General features: G+C 43.2%; 1 protein-coding gene across 5 annotated transcripts in view; it reads left to right on the top strand.

Moving 5' to 3' along the window:
• The window catches only part of BTBD10 (BTB domain containing 10), a 1,432,231-nt gene that overhangs the window by 1,237,939 nt on the left and 179,584 nt on the right, over positions 1 to 14,708 (top strand). For all 5 annotated transcript variants that reach the window (XM_044059092.1, XM_044059096.1, XM_044059093.1 and 2 more), the window contains one exon: positions 10,159 to 10,269. In XM_044059092.1, the coding sequence (XP_043915027.1) occupies positions 10,159 to 10,269 (111 nt within the window). The remainder of the gene's footprint in view (positions 1 to 10,158; positions 10,270 to 14,708) is intronic.

The following is a 14,708-nucleotide window of genomic DNA, read 5'->3' as shown; positions in this document are numbered from 1 at the left end:
TATTCAACCAGTACCGGAAAAGGAAAAACGACAAGGTTTTTATTCAAGACTTTTCCTGGTACCCAGAAAAGACAATTCATGGCGTCCAATACTGAACTTATCGATTCTGAACACGTTCCTGGACATTCCAAAATTCAAAATGCTGACTTTACTGGCTATGCTAGGCAAGAATGCATGGTTAGTAACTCTAGACTTAAGAGGCATGCCTGCATATCCCAGTAAGGGAATCCTGCAGAAGATACCACCACTTCAAAGTAGGTTTTTTGCATTACCGGTTCTCTGCACTGCCCTTTGGCTAATCTACTGCACCCAGGGTCTTTGCAAAGTGCCTGGCACCAGTAATTGCATTCTGCAGACAAAGAAGCATTCAAATTTATCCTTATCTGGACGATTGTCTCATTCTGGCTTTTAGCATGCCTAGGGTACACCATAAACGAAAAATCACAACTGGTACCCTCTCAAATAATTACATTCCTGGTTGCAAGCTTGAATACAACTTCCCAGATGGCTTACCTCACGCCAGACAAACAGAGGCAACTGACAACATACTTCAAACAAATGGCAACAAAAACCCAGTTATCTGCAAGACAAATTCTGCAGGCTTTTGAGTTCATGGCATCCTGCATTCTACTAATTCCATATGCGAGACTGCATATGAGGAAAACTCAATGGTACCTAAAAAGTTTATGGAGTCAACATTGTCACAGCCTGGAAACAATGATTCCTCTCATTCCATGCCTATAGCAAGAGTTTCTTTGGTGGGCAGAGACATGTCAACAAAACAAGGGACTGTCATTCACTCTACCCCCTGCCACCCAAACCCTAACTACAGATGCATCAGACTATGCTTGGGGGGCCCACCTGGCAGGGAGATGCATTCAGGGCAAATGGAGCCCGAAAGAAATGCATCTGCATATCAACCAGAAAGGGATGCTAGCTGTTCGGAATGCTCTGACAACCTTCAAGGACTTACTTCATCCAGCACAACTACTGATAAAGACCGACAACAACACAGTTATGTGGTACATAAACAAGCAGGGGGGTACACATTCCTACCCCCTTTGCAGACTAGCCATGGCTTTGTGGAACACAGCCATGACTTACCAAATACATCTTCAAGCTCATTTCCTGCCAGGAAAGCAAAATACTCTGGCAGATGACCTAAGCAGAAATCTTCTGGACCCGCACGAATGGAAACTGGATCCACAAATCTTCAGCATGTTAACACAGAAATGGGAGAGCCCAGACATAGATCTATTTGCCTCTCCCCAAAATTATCAATTGGACAAATTCTGCACAAGAACTCATCACAAAAAAGCATGGAAAGTAGATGTTCTATCCTTCAGCTGAAAAACCTATCAGTCTATGCCTTTCCCCCTCTGCCTCTACTCTCCAAGGTCTTACTAAAAGTCAGAAAGGAAAAAACAAAAATGATCCTAATTGCTCTGGACTGGCCTCGCCAGCACTGGTACCCGCTTCTAAGGAATATGTCATACCTTCCTCCATGGTACTTGCCTCAAATACCTCATCTACCGTCTCAGCAGAACTATCAAATTCTGCACACTCATCTCCAAACTCTGAATCTTGCAGCATGGCTAATCAACTAATTATTCAAACAACACCTCTCAGTAAATCTGTGATGGATGTCATTTTGGAAGCCAGAAGGCCTAGTACTAGAAAATCTTATGCTGACAAATGGAAGAGGTTCTGTGGTTGGAACCAAGCACAAGGAGTAGACACAGCAAAGCCCAATATTCCTTAGGTTTTACAATGTTTGACTGAGATGCTTGACAAGGGCCTATCTTGTTCTTCAATAAAAATCCATGCCTCTGCCTCTGCCGTCTTGGCTCATCACAACACAAAGCCTCCCCTCTTTTCTCATCCACTGCTTAAACAGTATCTTAGAGGAACCAAAATTTAAGGCCTCCCAGAAGAGCACGAACTCCTGCATGGGACCTCAATTTTGTGCTGGAAATACTCGCCCTGCCTCCTTTTGAACCAGCAGCTACTGCGGATATAAAATTTGTATCTTGGAAAACAGCTTTTCTTTTGGCAGCCACTTCAGCAAGAAGGGTTTCAGAACTACAGGCTCTCATGGCAGTGGAGCCTTTTATTATATTTTACCCGGACAATGTGGCCCTCAGGACTAATTCTTCTTTTATGCCTAAGGTAGTATCCAGTGTGGCTCTTAACCAGACCATTCACCTGCCAACATTTTACCCAAATCCGCAGAACAAGGGGGAGCGGATTCTGCATTCATTGGATGTACAGAGACAACTAAGATTCTACTTAAACATGACCAAATCTCTAAGAAAGTCTGAGCAACTACTGGTAGCATTTGCTGCAGGATCAGGGGGGAAGGCTATATCAAAGCAGACTATTTCTAAATGGATAAGCCACTGCATTTGTTTCTGCTATTTGCACTATGGTAGATCTGTGCCCAAGGGGATCAGATAACATTCCACCAGGGCTGCCTCTACTTCAGCAGCTTTTCTCAGAGGGGTCCCAACCAAAGACATTCTAGAAGCTGCTACTTGGAGCTCTGTTCATACCTTCACAAAGCATTATCATTTACCTCTCTTCTCCAAATCCAGGGCAGGCTTTGCCAATGCAGTCCTGCAGGGCCTTATAGCCACTCCTAATGCTGTTCAGTTCCATCCTCCCATCCATAGCTTTGGGATTCTACCCAAATGTAATGACTGCAACAGTGAAACACGAAGAACATAGTGCAGTTATGTACACTTACCATAAATGTAGATGTTGAAGTGTATTCACTGTTGCAGTCCAGGTTACCCACCTGCCATCCCCCATTCTATACCTTTTCTTTCCTTCACTATACTCAAAAGCCTTTGTGGTATATTTGCTTTTAGTTGAAGGTAAAGTTTATGTTTCTAAAAGTGCATTTTTATATGTACTGTTTGTTTTTATATATATATATATAATATAATATAATATAATATAATTTGTTTTTTTTTTTTTTTTGCTCCCCATTTGGGGGGGCACCTGACTTCTGGGGCAAGAAAAACTGAATAAAATGGCGTCGGCTGCATGTTTTATACCCCTGACGACCTGATGTAATGGAAGAGGAGACAGCAATCGACGCAGAACCCAAGACTGTTATTCAAAGCCGACTGAGGGCAACCTGCCAGCAGATTACCCAAATGTAATGACTGCAACAGTGAATACACTCGAACATCTACATTTATGGTAAGTGTACATAACTGTACTTTGTACACTTACCATAAATGTAGATGATGTCCTTCATGGATGCATCTGCAGTCATAACAAGTGGGTTGTCCTGTCGTCAGGCAGCCCTGCAGTCGGCCGGATTCCAAAGTCCGGGTCAGGCTTCGGCTGATGTCGCACTCCACCCGACGTCATCTCTGTTGGTCTTCGGGTATAAAAGCATCAGCCGACGCCATTTTCCTCAGTCTTTCTTGCCGCGTGGCGCCCGAAGCAGAAGCTGTTCGCAAGTGCCGGTCGGTCGGATCCAGAGATTACTTCTACCGAATACTACTTCAAGACTTCTAAAGCTAAGTACCCGTTGGGGACCTTTTCTTGCCTCAGCCGATGTCAGAAAAAGTTAACAATTGTTTAACCTGTGGGAAACAAATACCTCATAAAGATTTCCACTCTTACTGTCTGCCTTGTTTAGGCCCAGCCCACGGCGTAGCAGCCTGTTCGGCCTGTGCCTCTTTCAACCGAACGCTTAGGCGTCGGTCGGAGTTTGCAGAACAGTTTTTCGGTTCTGATTTTGCGTACATTATGCCGCCGGATCCTCCGACTACCCCAAAAACGCAAAGATAAAGACCGACACTCGCGGTCCGCGGTTTCGCCGAAACCACGGTAAAGCAAATCATGAGTGTCTCGGTTTAGGCCGAAACCGAGAACTGCTCAAAGTACAGCTGAACCTATTCTTACAACTGAGGCCCCTGCTACAACTCTTGAATCGACCTCAGAAATTTTACCCACTACGGTGGTTGACTTATCAGACACCATCCCTTGGATGTCTCTACCCCAGCACGTGGTGCTGCTAGGCCTCCAGCTGCCATGTCCATTAAGGCCTTCGCCAGGGCTAAAGCAGCCAAGACTACTAAAACAGTGCCTGTTAAACCCCCACATCCAGGCCCTCTTCTAGTTCTCAAATGCTTTCTTTGGCAGAAGATTTAATTTCTTTAATTAGAGGATCTCAATCTCACCCAGACAGGGCCTCTCAGCCCCCAGAGAAGAGACCTAGGGCAGAGCCCCTGAGCCAGTGTCTTCTGATGATTCTGCTGATGAATCAGACATAACTGACCAGCCTGAGGCTCCCTTCTCCAATTTTGAAGATTCTGATGCTGAAGAATCCATTCCAGCTGCTTCCCACCAGAAGAATTCTCCTTTGGGGAAACCTTGCATGCCATGCGAGAACAGTTCCAATGGCAGCAACAGGATTTTTCAGACTCCAGAAAAGACTTAGGACCTTTCTGCACCTCCCACAGCACAGGCCCTTAGCTATACCTCCTGTTCTCTCTGTGGTGGATGATGCTTTCAATGATGTTTGCTCCGCTCCAGATTCTTTACCCCCAGCCCCTGCCAAACCAGACAGATTTTACAGGGTGCCAGATACTCATCACCACCTTTACAAGGCCCCACTTGCAGACCCAGAAACTATATCCCAGGGTCCCAAGGCAGCGACCACAGCTAAAAACCCTATTCCTTCTGAAAGGGAAGCAAGGTCACTAGACAGATGGGGTAAAAAGGTCTACACTTCAGCTACTCTCTCAGCTAGAGCTTTAAACTGTCAGTTTCACATGATACAATACCAAGAGTTTATGCTTGATCAGTTAACTAAAAAACTAACCACTGATGAATCTCTTGATAAGAAATATGTATTAGAGATGATAAATAACATACAACAGGTTAGCAACCATTCCTTAAAATGTGGCTATGATGCACTGGAGGCTTCATTTAGATCAGCCATGACAGGCACAGTGATAAGAAGGCATGCATGGCTAAAGGAACAAGCTTTATCGGATCATGTTAAAGCTAAGTTGCTAGATGCTCCTATGGACAAGACAAGTTTGTTTGGTACACCTGCCCAGCAGGTTATGAAGAAAATGGAAGAAAAGGCAAAATCTGTTCAAACTGTTAAAGATTTCTTGCAGGTTCAACCCCCAAGGTTTAGCAGGAACTGGCCTGCCAAAAATTGGTCCTTTCCTGACTCCACAAAATTTCAAAAGGGCAGGAATAGACGTTCCAGAGGCAGAAACCAATCCAGAGGAGGTGCCTACAGAGGACGACAGTGGCAAGGTAACAACAGAGGCACAGACACAGCCACTGCCACTACATCAGCACAACCACAGTGACTTAATCCTAAATCCGCCTACCAGGGAACAAATAGCAGCTCCTCTAGGCGGAAAGTTAACCTTATTTTCAAAGAACTGGCACTACATAACAAAAGACAAGTGGATTTTACAAACCATAGATCAAGGTTACCGGTTTCACTTCCACACTTTACCAGTCAAAAGAGGAATGCCAAATCTACCTCCAAATCAAAAACAGAGGCTCTACGCCAGATAATGGAGTTAGCAAACATGAGAGCTGTGGAAAGAGTGCCAACAGCAGAACAAGGAAAGGGGTTCTACTCCAGACTATTCCTAGTTCCAAGAAAGGAAAAAGTTGGAGACCAATTCTCGACCTGTCCACCTTAAATACATACATCATTGTCCCAAAATTCAAAATGCTGACCCTACAGCAACTTCTTCCCATGCTGGGCAAGGAGTCTTGGCTGGTAACTCTAGATCTCAAGGAGGCATACCTGCACGTCCCCATTCGACCAATCTGCAGAAGATACCTCAGATTTCTTGCAGGATCAGAGCACTATCAATTCTCAGCATTGCCCTTTGGCTTATCTACTGCGCCCAGAGTATTCACAAAATGCCTGGCATCAGTAATCGCCCATTGCAGACTACAGGAATTCAAATTTACCCATACCTGGACGACTGCCTGCTACAAGGGGACAACAAAAGCAAGCTGACAACAGATTTACAAAGGGTCATTTACTTGCTACAAGGACTGGGATACACAGTCAATTTACAAAAGTCAAGGCTGATACCATCCCAAACAAGGACCTTCTTGGGCGCGGAATTGGACACAGTACAACAAATGGCATTCCTGACTACAGAAAAACAAAAAGAACTTCCTCTTTACTTCTTGGCACTAACAAAACTGAACACGTTAACAGCAAGAAAAGTTCTGCAGGCCTTGGGCTTCATGGCATCATGCATAATCTTGGTCCCATTTGCCAGACTACATATGAGGAAACTACAGTGGTACCTAAAGAATTTATGGTCCCAACACAGACACAGTCTAGAAACAGAAATCCCACTAATTCCAGGCTTAAAACAGGAGTTCCTATGGTGGGCTCAGGCATGCCAGTCAAACCCAGGCCTACCCTTTCGCAGATGTCAACCAAGCCAGACCATCACAACAGACGCTTCAGACCTAGGATGGGGGGCCCACATGCTGGACAAATGCGTGCAAGGATTGTGGACACAGGATCAACTTCACCTGCACATCAATCTAAAAGAAATGCTGGCAGTAAAACTGGCAATCCAAAAGTTCAAACCATTTCTCAAAGAGGGCCAGTTGATGATAAGGACAGACAACACCACAGTCATGTGGTACATCAACAAACAGGGAGGCACTCATTCATACCCCCTATGCAGAATGACCTTGGAGCTGTGGACCGTGGCACTCAGCTACAACATTCAGTTACAGGCAATATTTGTACCGGGGAAAGACAATACTCTAGCAGACATATTAAGCAGAACCACTCCGGATGCCCACGAATGGAAGCTGCACCGGACATCTTCAAGACCATCTCAAGAAATGGGGAATGCCACAGATAGACCTATTCGCATCACCTCTCAATCGCCAGCTCAAAAAATTCTGCACAAGGACATTCCACCCACTAGCATGGAAAGTGGACTCACTCTCCTTCAACTGGAAAGGCCTAACAGCATATGCATTCCCACCTCTTCCTTTGATACACAAGGTACTACTAAAAATCAAGGAAGAACGTCCAAGGATAATCCTGATAGCTCCAAACTGGCCAAGACAACACTGGTACCCACTACTGAAGAGCATGTCTCGAACAATATGTGGCCAATACCCTGATGCCTTTGATGTTAACTCAGAACAACTACAGCATCATACATCCAAACCTAAAACGCTGCAACTGACTGCATGGAACATCACATAGCAGCAGCTAATCCAGAACTTTCCCAAAGAGTTAAAGACATTATTCTTGAAGCACGCAGACCTTCAACAAGAAGGAACTATGCTGGAAAATGGAAAAGGTTTGTCATTTGGAGTACGGAAAGAGGAAAAGATGTGTCAAACATAGATATGCCTAACATTCTGGAGTATCTGGCCGTACTTCTTCATTCAGGCCTGTCCTACTCCTCCATCAAGATACATGCATCAGCTATTTCAGCAGAATACAGCTTTGATCCACCTGTTTTTCACCCTTTGCTCAGGCAGTTCCTCAGAGGAATCAAGAATGTAAAACCTCCAAGGAAACCACCATTACCAGCTTGGGATTTAAACTTTGTGCTAGAATAGTTGACACTATCACCCTTTGAACCAGCAGCAACAGCAGACCTACAACACCTGTCATGGAAAACTGCTTTCCTACTGGCAATTACTTCAGCAAGGAGGGTTTCAGAACTACAGGCCTTAATGGCAGTGCAACCCTTCCTAATCTTCCACCAAGATAGAGTGTCCATGAGGACTAATCCTACATTTATGCCCAAGGTGGTATCCAGAGTGTCTTTAAACCAGGCAATCCACCTACCTACCTTCTTTCCCAACCCACAAAACAGAGGGAAAGAATACTGCATACCTTGGATGTACATAGACAGCTACGCTACTACTTGGACAGAACAAAAATAGCAGAAAGACTGACCAACTTTTTGTAGCCTATGCAACAGGAAGGGAAGGAAAAGCTATTTCCAAACAGACAATCTCCAAATGGATAGGAAATTGCATACGATACTGTTACTCCTTCCATGGAAAACCAATTCCACAGAACATAAGACCTCATTCTACAAGGGCAACAGCCACTACCACAGCCTTCTTACGAGGAGTGGCAACCAAAGACATTATTGAGGCGGCTACTTGGACCTCCGTGCATACATTTGCCAAGCATTATAATTTGCCTCTATATTCCAGATCCCGAGCAGGGTTTGCCACTGCTGTACTGCAAGGGATCCTAAACACACCATAATCTACTTTTATCCTCCTCCCTAGTTGGCTATGGTATTCTACCCACTTGTTATGACTGCAGATGCATCCATGAAGGACATAGTACAGTTTTGTACCTACCATAAATGTAGATGTCCGAACTGGATAGCATCTGCAGTCAGGATTACCCTCCCTCCTTCCCTCTGTGGTACTCCTAGGGTGTTTACCCTCCTAATAGCTAGCTGTTGGGGAGTCTTTATGGTGTATTTGTTTGTATATATGTACATATATGCTTATTGCTGTGTTTACCTCTATCTATTTGGAAACATTGGCATCTATCCAAATTTTAGCCTGCAAGAGGGCTACTGGCATCTGGGGCAAGAAACACTGAGGAAAATGGCGTCGGCTGATGCTTTTATACCCGAAGACCAACAGAGATGACGTCGGGTGGAGTGCGACATCAGCCGAAGCCGGACCCGGACTTTGGAATCCGGCCGACTGCAGGGCTGCCTGACGACAGGACAACCCACTTGTTATGACTGCAGATGCTATCCAGTTCGGACATCTACATTTATGGTAGGTACAAAACTGTACTTTCTAATGTGTTCACTGTTGCAGTCCTGGTTTTCCTCCCTCCATCCCCCTCTTCTTTCTGTGTCTCTACTACAACAAACTTTTTGGTATTTACTTTCTCCTGGTGGGGTTCTTCCACCATATCTCGTCTCCCACTTGGGGGCTCTTGACAGGTCAAGAAAAACTGATGTAATGCTGTCGACTGCCTTACTTTATACTACTAATCTGACGTCAGTTCTGAAGCGACTGCAACCATCGCAGAAATACTAAGCCTCTGGTATTCGGGACGGCGGAGGGCTACCCTGACAGGGATAACCCAGATGTGATGACTGCAACAGTGAATACTTTCGAACATCTACATTTATGGTAAGTATACACAACTGTACTTTTTATGTTGTCACTAGAGGGTACCAAAAACATCAGTCCAGTGTCCAGACAGAGATCAAAAGAAATCTTAATCTGGTAAGTACATCATTTTTTTTCTGAGTTCATTCCCACCGTACCTGATGACCATTTAGCCTCCTCTTGTTGGTGTTGAACCTGTTCTTTTCTTCACCACAGAGGATCCTCAATGTGAGGATGAGAGATGACTGAAGAGATTGCCTACAGGCAGCAGTGGAGGTGGTTTTCACCCTCACTGACATCCTGGCAAGGAGAGTATTTTTAAGAGAATCTCTAGTCCCTTTCTTGATGGCTTATGTGAGCAACCACATCACCACAAGGGTGTTTTACTCCCTCGCCATGTATGTGCAATCATCTGCTCACACAGTAATGGCTTCTCTCTGTGACTTTGCATCACCAAGCCCATATCCCCAGTCCTGGACATTTTCACTGCTATGCAAGCCTTCACTTACATAGTGGGGATAATTTTACTGGAGTCCCCCTTCCCAAGGATGGGTGACTAAAGACAACCATTCACTTTTGCTCTCCATTAATTTGACAGTTCCATTGCTCCAGCAACAAACTTATGATTCCTGTAGTAGTTTCAGAGCAGTGTGGTTGCTCAAATATTTTTTTCTTGCCATCAATTTTGTCAGATTTAAAGTTGCTATTGCCTTAGAACAAAAATGTTTTTATACTAAGCTTATTTAAAAGGAGAATTAGTTCACAATGTCCAGTTTTCAGACGCAGCCTTATTACTGGTAAAGTTAACAGGTGTTAAGAACTAACTTAAAGCAACCAAGAGAGTAGTACTTATCAGGTTAGGCATTCAGCTGATGTGGCACAGTAGATTTATACCAGTGTTTGCAGAACATTATAGTTACATATTTTCTGCATTTCAGCATTGTAAATGCAGGTCTCAGTGACTTTGAGAGGACAGAAGCTGATTACTTTTTTGTTTACTTTTGTTTAAAGTTATTTACAGCACCAAGCTCTACAGATTCTTCAAGTATATTGAAAACAGAGATGTTGCTAAATCCGTTTTAAAGGAACGTGGTCTGAAGAAAATTCGGTTGGGTATTGAAGGTATGTGTTTGTAGCAAGAGTTTTCAAATTTTTTAAGTTCCGTAGTATGCTTAATTAATTGAATACTGCTTCTAACTTTGAATACCGCAAAGACTGTGATTGAGTCAAGTGCAAGGTGCTGCATGTATTGCACCTGTAGAAGGAGTTCCAGGAGACTTCATAGCCCAGTGGTTGGGATATTTTTATTAGTTTCAAAAAGTCAGGCACAGATGCATAGTGTTAGTAAGTCAGCAGAAGATCGTTTTTTTCGATAATCATGTATAGTATGTGGTGTACCAGTTGAGTGCCCACAAGGGAGCACTGCCAGCCATTGTAGCAAAGCTGATAAAGTACTATCAGCCTTAAGAAATATGTAGACATCTTTTGTGAGTAACTTTCATTCAGGAGTTCAAAATGGTTCATATAGGTTTACCTTATGGAGCACTGGAAATTAACTGTTTATTAAGTTAAGTTAGATGCTTCAAGGTATCTGCTTGACTAATGGACTTTTTTGATAACTACAGAAAACATTTTTAGCATTGGATAAGTGGTTACTTTTGAGAGTCGTTAATCTAGAAGAAATTTAGTGAAATCTGAGTATCTGTAACAGTACATCATGAGGGCAAGTCAAGTGTACTTCATTCAGTTTACATTACTGTGTAGAGTGCTGATGGCTAAATAACTGTGATGAAGTAATAGGAAAAATATCAACACAATATGCCACTTTGTAATAAACATAGCAGTTTTAAACATTGAAGGGAGTCTTTTGGAACCCTTGTATAAAGGACATGATTTCCTTTACATTTTTAGAGCACAGTTTGATGAAATAATCTTTTCTAAGAGGGAATAAACTTTGACCTTCAGTGATCAATGTTGCACTGCTGCTTACATATGGGAAATATTCTGCCAAGAATTCCGTACATCCTGACAGTATGCCAGTGCTTGAGTGCCTTCCCCTCTCTATGTACATCCAAACCCCAACAAAACCAAGCTGCTAAAATAGCCATGTAAATTGGGTGCTTGGATTGTTTATTGGTTAATTGAAAACAGTAAAAGTGAAGAAAAGAAATGCAGTTAAAATGAGCAACTTCGATTTCACTATACATACAGATAAGTGACTGTAAATAATGATGCAGATAACATTTAGTCTTTCTGAAGTAAAACACTAAAGCTAAATAAGCTTCCAGTAACAGTGTAAGTGCTTAACACAGTTGGTCATATGAACAAAATTAAGATTTCAACTCCTGAATACCATTAAGCTCTGTCAGATCTGCGGTGGTGGTGCTGCGGTAGTGTTGTCGCCTCACAGTAAGACGCTGTCCTGTTCGATTCTCAGCTAGAGCATCTTCTGCATGGAGACGTGCGTGAATGGGCGTACCTTCGTTGAAGGTTGTGCGTCAGGGCTGGTAACTCGGAACGCAAAAATCAACTACCAATCATTAGCGGACCTGAGTTCCGCTGTGGCGACCCCTAACCAGGAGAAGCCGAAAGACACAACAAGAGTACTGTAACAATACAGCATGCTGAGAAATGTACTTCACTAGATTTACATGACTGCATAAACTGCTGATGACGACTGTAACAGCAAACTTTGCAAAGCGTTATTGAAATGTTGTGCCTTTAGACAGCGAGCTCTTTAACTGGAGGAGTCAATAGTGATTTCAGACAGATTTAGATATTATAGTGGTTTCTGTGCTGCAGAGACTAAAGGATACAAGTACGAGGATATCCATGATTACTTGGATGATGCAGAGGGTAGGAATGGCAAGGTTGTCAGATCAATGGTTCAACTAATAAACTAACAAACTTAGGGCCTATATTGGCCAATTTAAAGTTTACCTAAAAGACGTCCCTGGAGAATATAGAATTTTGCAAAACCAGTAGTCTAATGCCCGTTTAAATGTTGTTAAATCATTTGCCAATCTTGCATGTCTAGGTAATGAACTCCACATCCTTCCTGCTGTAAAATGAAAGAAGGATTTCTGACTTAGATATGGAAATAGGAATTTTACATATAAACTTTTATTTCTTGTACCAATACCATGATCAGTAAAGTCAGTATCTAATATGGCAGCCAATAATCTGTTCTTAAGGCATCTGTATGTATAATAATGTCACCTGTTAGAAACTGCTAAGCCAAAGTATACAAAGACAAATATACCAGCATTTCTTTATATGATCAATTTTGACCATCTATCTGTGTGGTAAAGATTTTCTGAATCTGTTCCAACTTCATTTGTAAAACATTTAATGCACATAAAGTCCCCTGTACTCAATAATAGGTCTTATACTTGTTAAGTAAATCAATACCTGACCATCTCTGCTTGAGAAACATTGAAGGGCATTCCTCATAAGACCGTAATATTTTCTAATAATGTTTGTCACATTAACTTCAAAGTTAAGATTTGTGTCTGCCAATGATACCTAGATCTCTCATTGCCACTGAAGAAAAACACATCTGATTATCCAGTGCATAAGCATATTAATTATTACGCCCAAAACATAAAATGGTACGTCTGTCATTGTTAAATCTCATACCTTTGGCGGTTATCCATTCAAATAGTTTATCCAAATAAGACTGCAGCACATATCAGTCATTAGTGTTAGTTACTGCCCACTCTATCTTAATATCGTCGGTGAACTTACTTAACAGTACGTTAGATTTTGGTCATTTTGATATCACTAGACCAAATAAGAGTGGTCCCAAGGCTGAACCATGTGGCACTCCCCTGGCCATCAATCTTTGATTGGAGTAGGAATTTTTAATTCTTGCTGTGTAGGGTATACCCGGTAGCCATTTAGATGTTCTTCATCTCACATTGCTGCAGTCCTAACACTTGGGTAGTCCGCTGTCCACGGTCGGCCCGAATATCAAAGTATAAGGCTGACGTCGGTCAGGGCGCATTTAACTGACGTCAGGACGTCAGGGTACAAATGCGCATGACCGGCGTCATATCCTCAGTCTTTTTTGCCGCGTGGTCCGATGCAGAAGCAGCATTGCAAGTGCCGGTTGGCGTTCTGAGATTTTTCTATTTAGAAGTTTCAGACCGAGTTCAAAGTTGGCTAAGTACCCCGTTGGGGAATATTTTTGTTTTTTCTTGCCTCAGTCATTTACCGGATGTCAGAAAAAGTTAATAATTGCGTTTCTTGTGGGAAACAGATACCGCATAGAGATTATCATACTTTGTGTATTCCTTGCTTAGGGCCTGAGCACGACGTTGTTGGCTGTCGCTCTTGTGCTAGATTTAATAAACGCACTATAAAGAGAAGGTTGGATTGTGCAAGGTTAGTCTTTGGGAAGCGGTGCAATTATAAAATGCCGTCAGATGCTCCGACGCCCGCTTCCTCGAAGAAGCGCAAGGACAAGACAGTTAAGCCTAGGCTAGAAGAACCGTCTGTGCCGGACGCCGGTTCTTTAGAAGTGTCGGTGGAGCCGGTGGCTCCACCGGAGATTTCTTTGTGTTCACAGAGTGAAACTTTATTATTGCAAGATGTGGCCTCTCAGGAGGCAAGTCAGGCTGAGGGGGCTTCTCAGGTTACTATACTCCCCTCCCTTCCTAAGGTGGTTAGGCCTTCTCCTTCTGTTACTAAGGCTTCTCCCAGGGGCAGGCCAGGTTTAGCTTCAGTTGGTGTTACCCCTAGCTCTTCAGGTACCATGCCCAAGAAGCATATGCTTAAAATGGCAGAAGATTTGATTACTTTGATTAGGGGTTCTATGCCCCCTCCTGCTAAGAGGCCTAGGGTGGAGCCTGAGCTGGGGGGTTTTGAGCAAGCTTCAGATGTTTCAGAGTCTTCGGCTGAAGACTTGCAGGAGTACTCTCCTTATTCTGATTCTGATGTGGATGATTCTACTCCTTCTGCTACTCCTCCTGAGGATTTTTCTTTTTCAGAAACTCTTCATTCCATGAGGGAGCATTTTAAGTGGGAAGGTCAGGACTTCTCTGATTCCAGGAAAAGGCTTAGGGAATTTCTGTTTTTACCCCAGCCTAGGCCTTTGGCTATACCTCCTGTTTTGGATGTAGTGGAAGATGTTTTTACAGAGGCTTCTCTTAATCCTGATTCTTTGCCTCCTGCTCCTGTTAAGCCGGATAGGTATTACAGGGTGCCTGACGTTCACAAGTATCTTTTTAAAAGTCCTAGGGCAGACCCAGAAACTGTTAGCCAGGGGCCTAAAGGTGTTAAGGCTTCTGTTGTTAAGAATCTGGTTCCTACAGATAAGGAGGCTAGGGCCTTGGATAGATGGGGAAAGAAAGTTTATACTTCTTCCACTCTTGCTATGAGGGCTCTGAATTGCCAGTTTCACATGTTGAAATACCAAAACTATCTCCTTTCACAATTGAAGTCTAAGGTTGATGCTCTGGCAGTTGGTATTGATTGTAAAGAGTTGCAAGATTTAGTCCATGTTTCTGAACAGGTGGGTAAGCATTCTTTGCAATGTGGTTTTGATGCTGTACAGGCCT

The sequence above is a fragment of the Protopterus annectens genome, chromosome 17.part0 (genome assembly GCF_019279795.1).
Source record: "Protopterus annectens isolate FY-2018-M chromosome 17.part0, PAN1.0, whole genome shotgun sequence".
Lineage (NCBI taxonomy): Eukaryota > Metazoa > Chordata > Ceratodontiformes > Protopteridae > Protopterus > Protopterus annectens.
The sequence above is the reverse complement of the archived record's forward strand: the minus strand, read 5'-3'. Positions and strand labels throughout refer to the sequence as shown.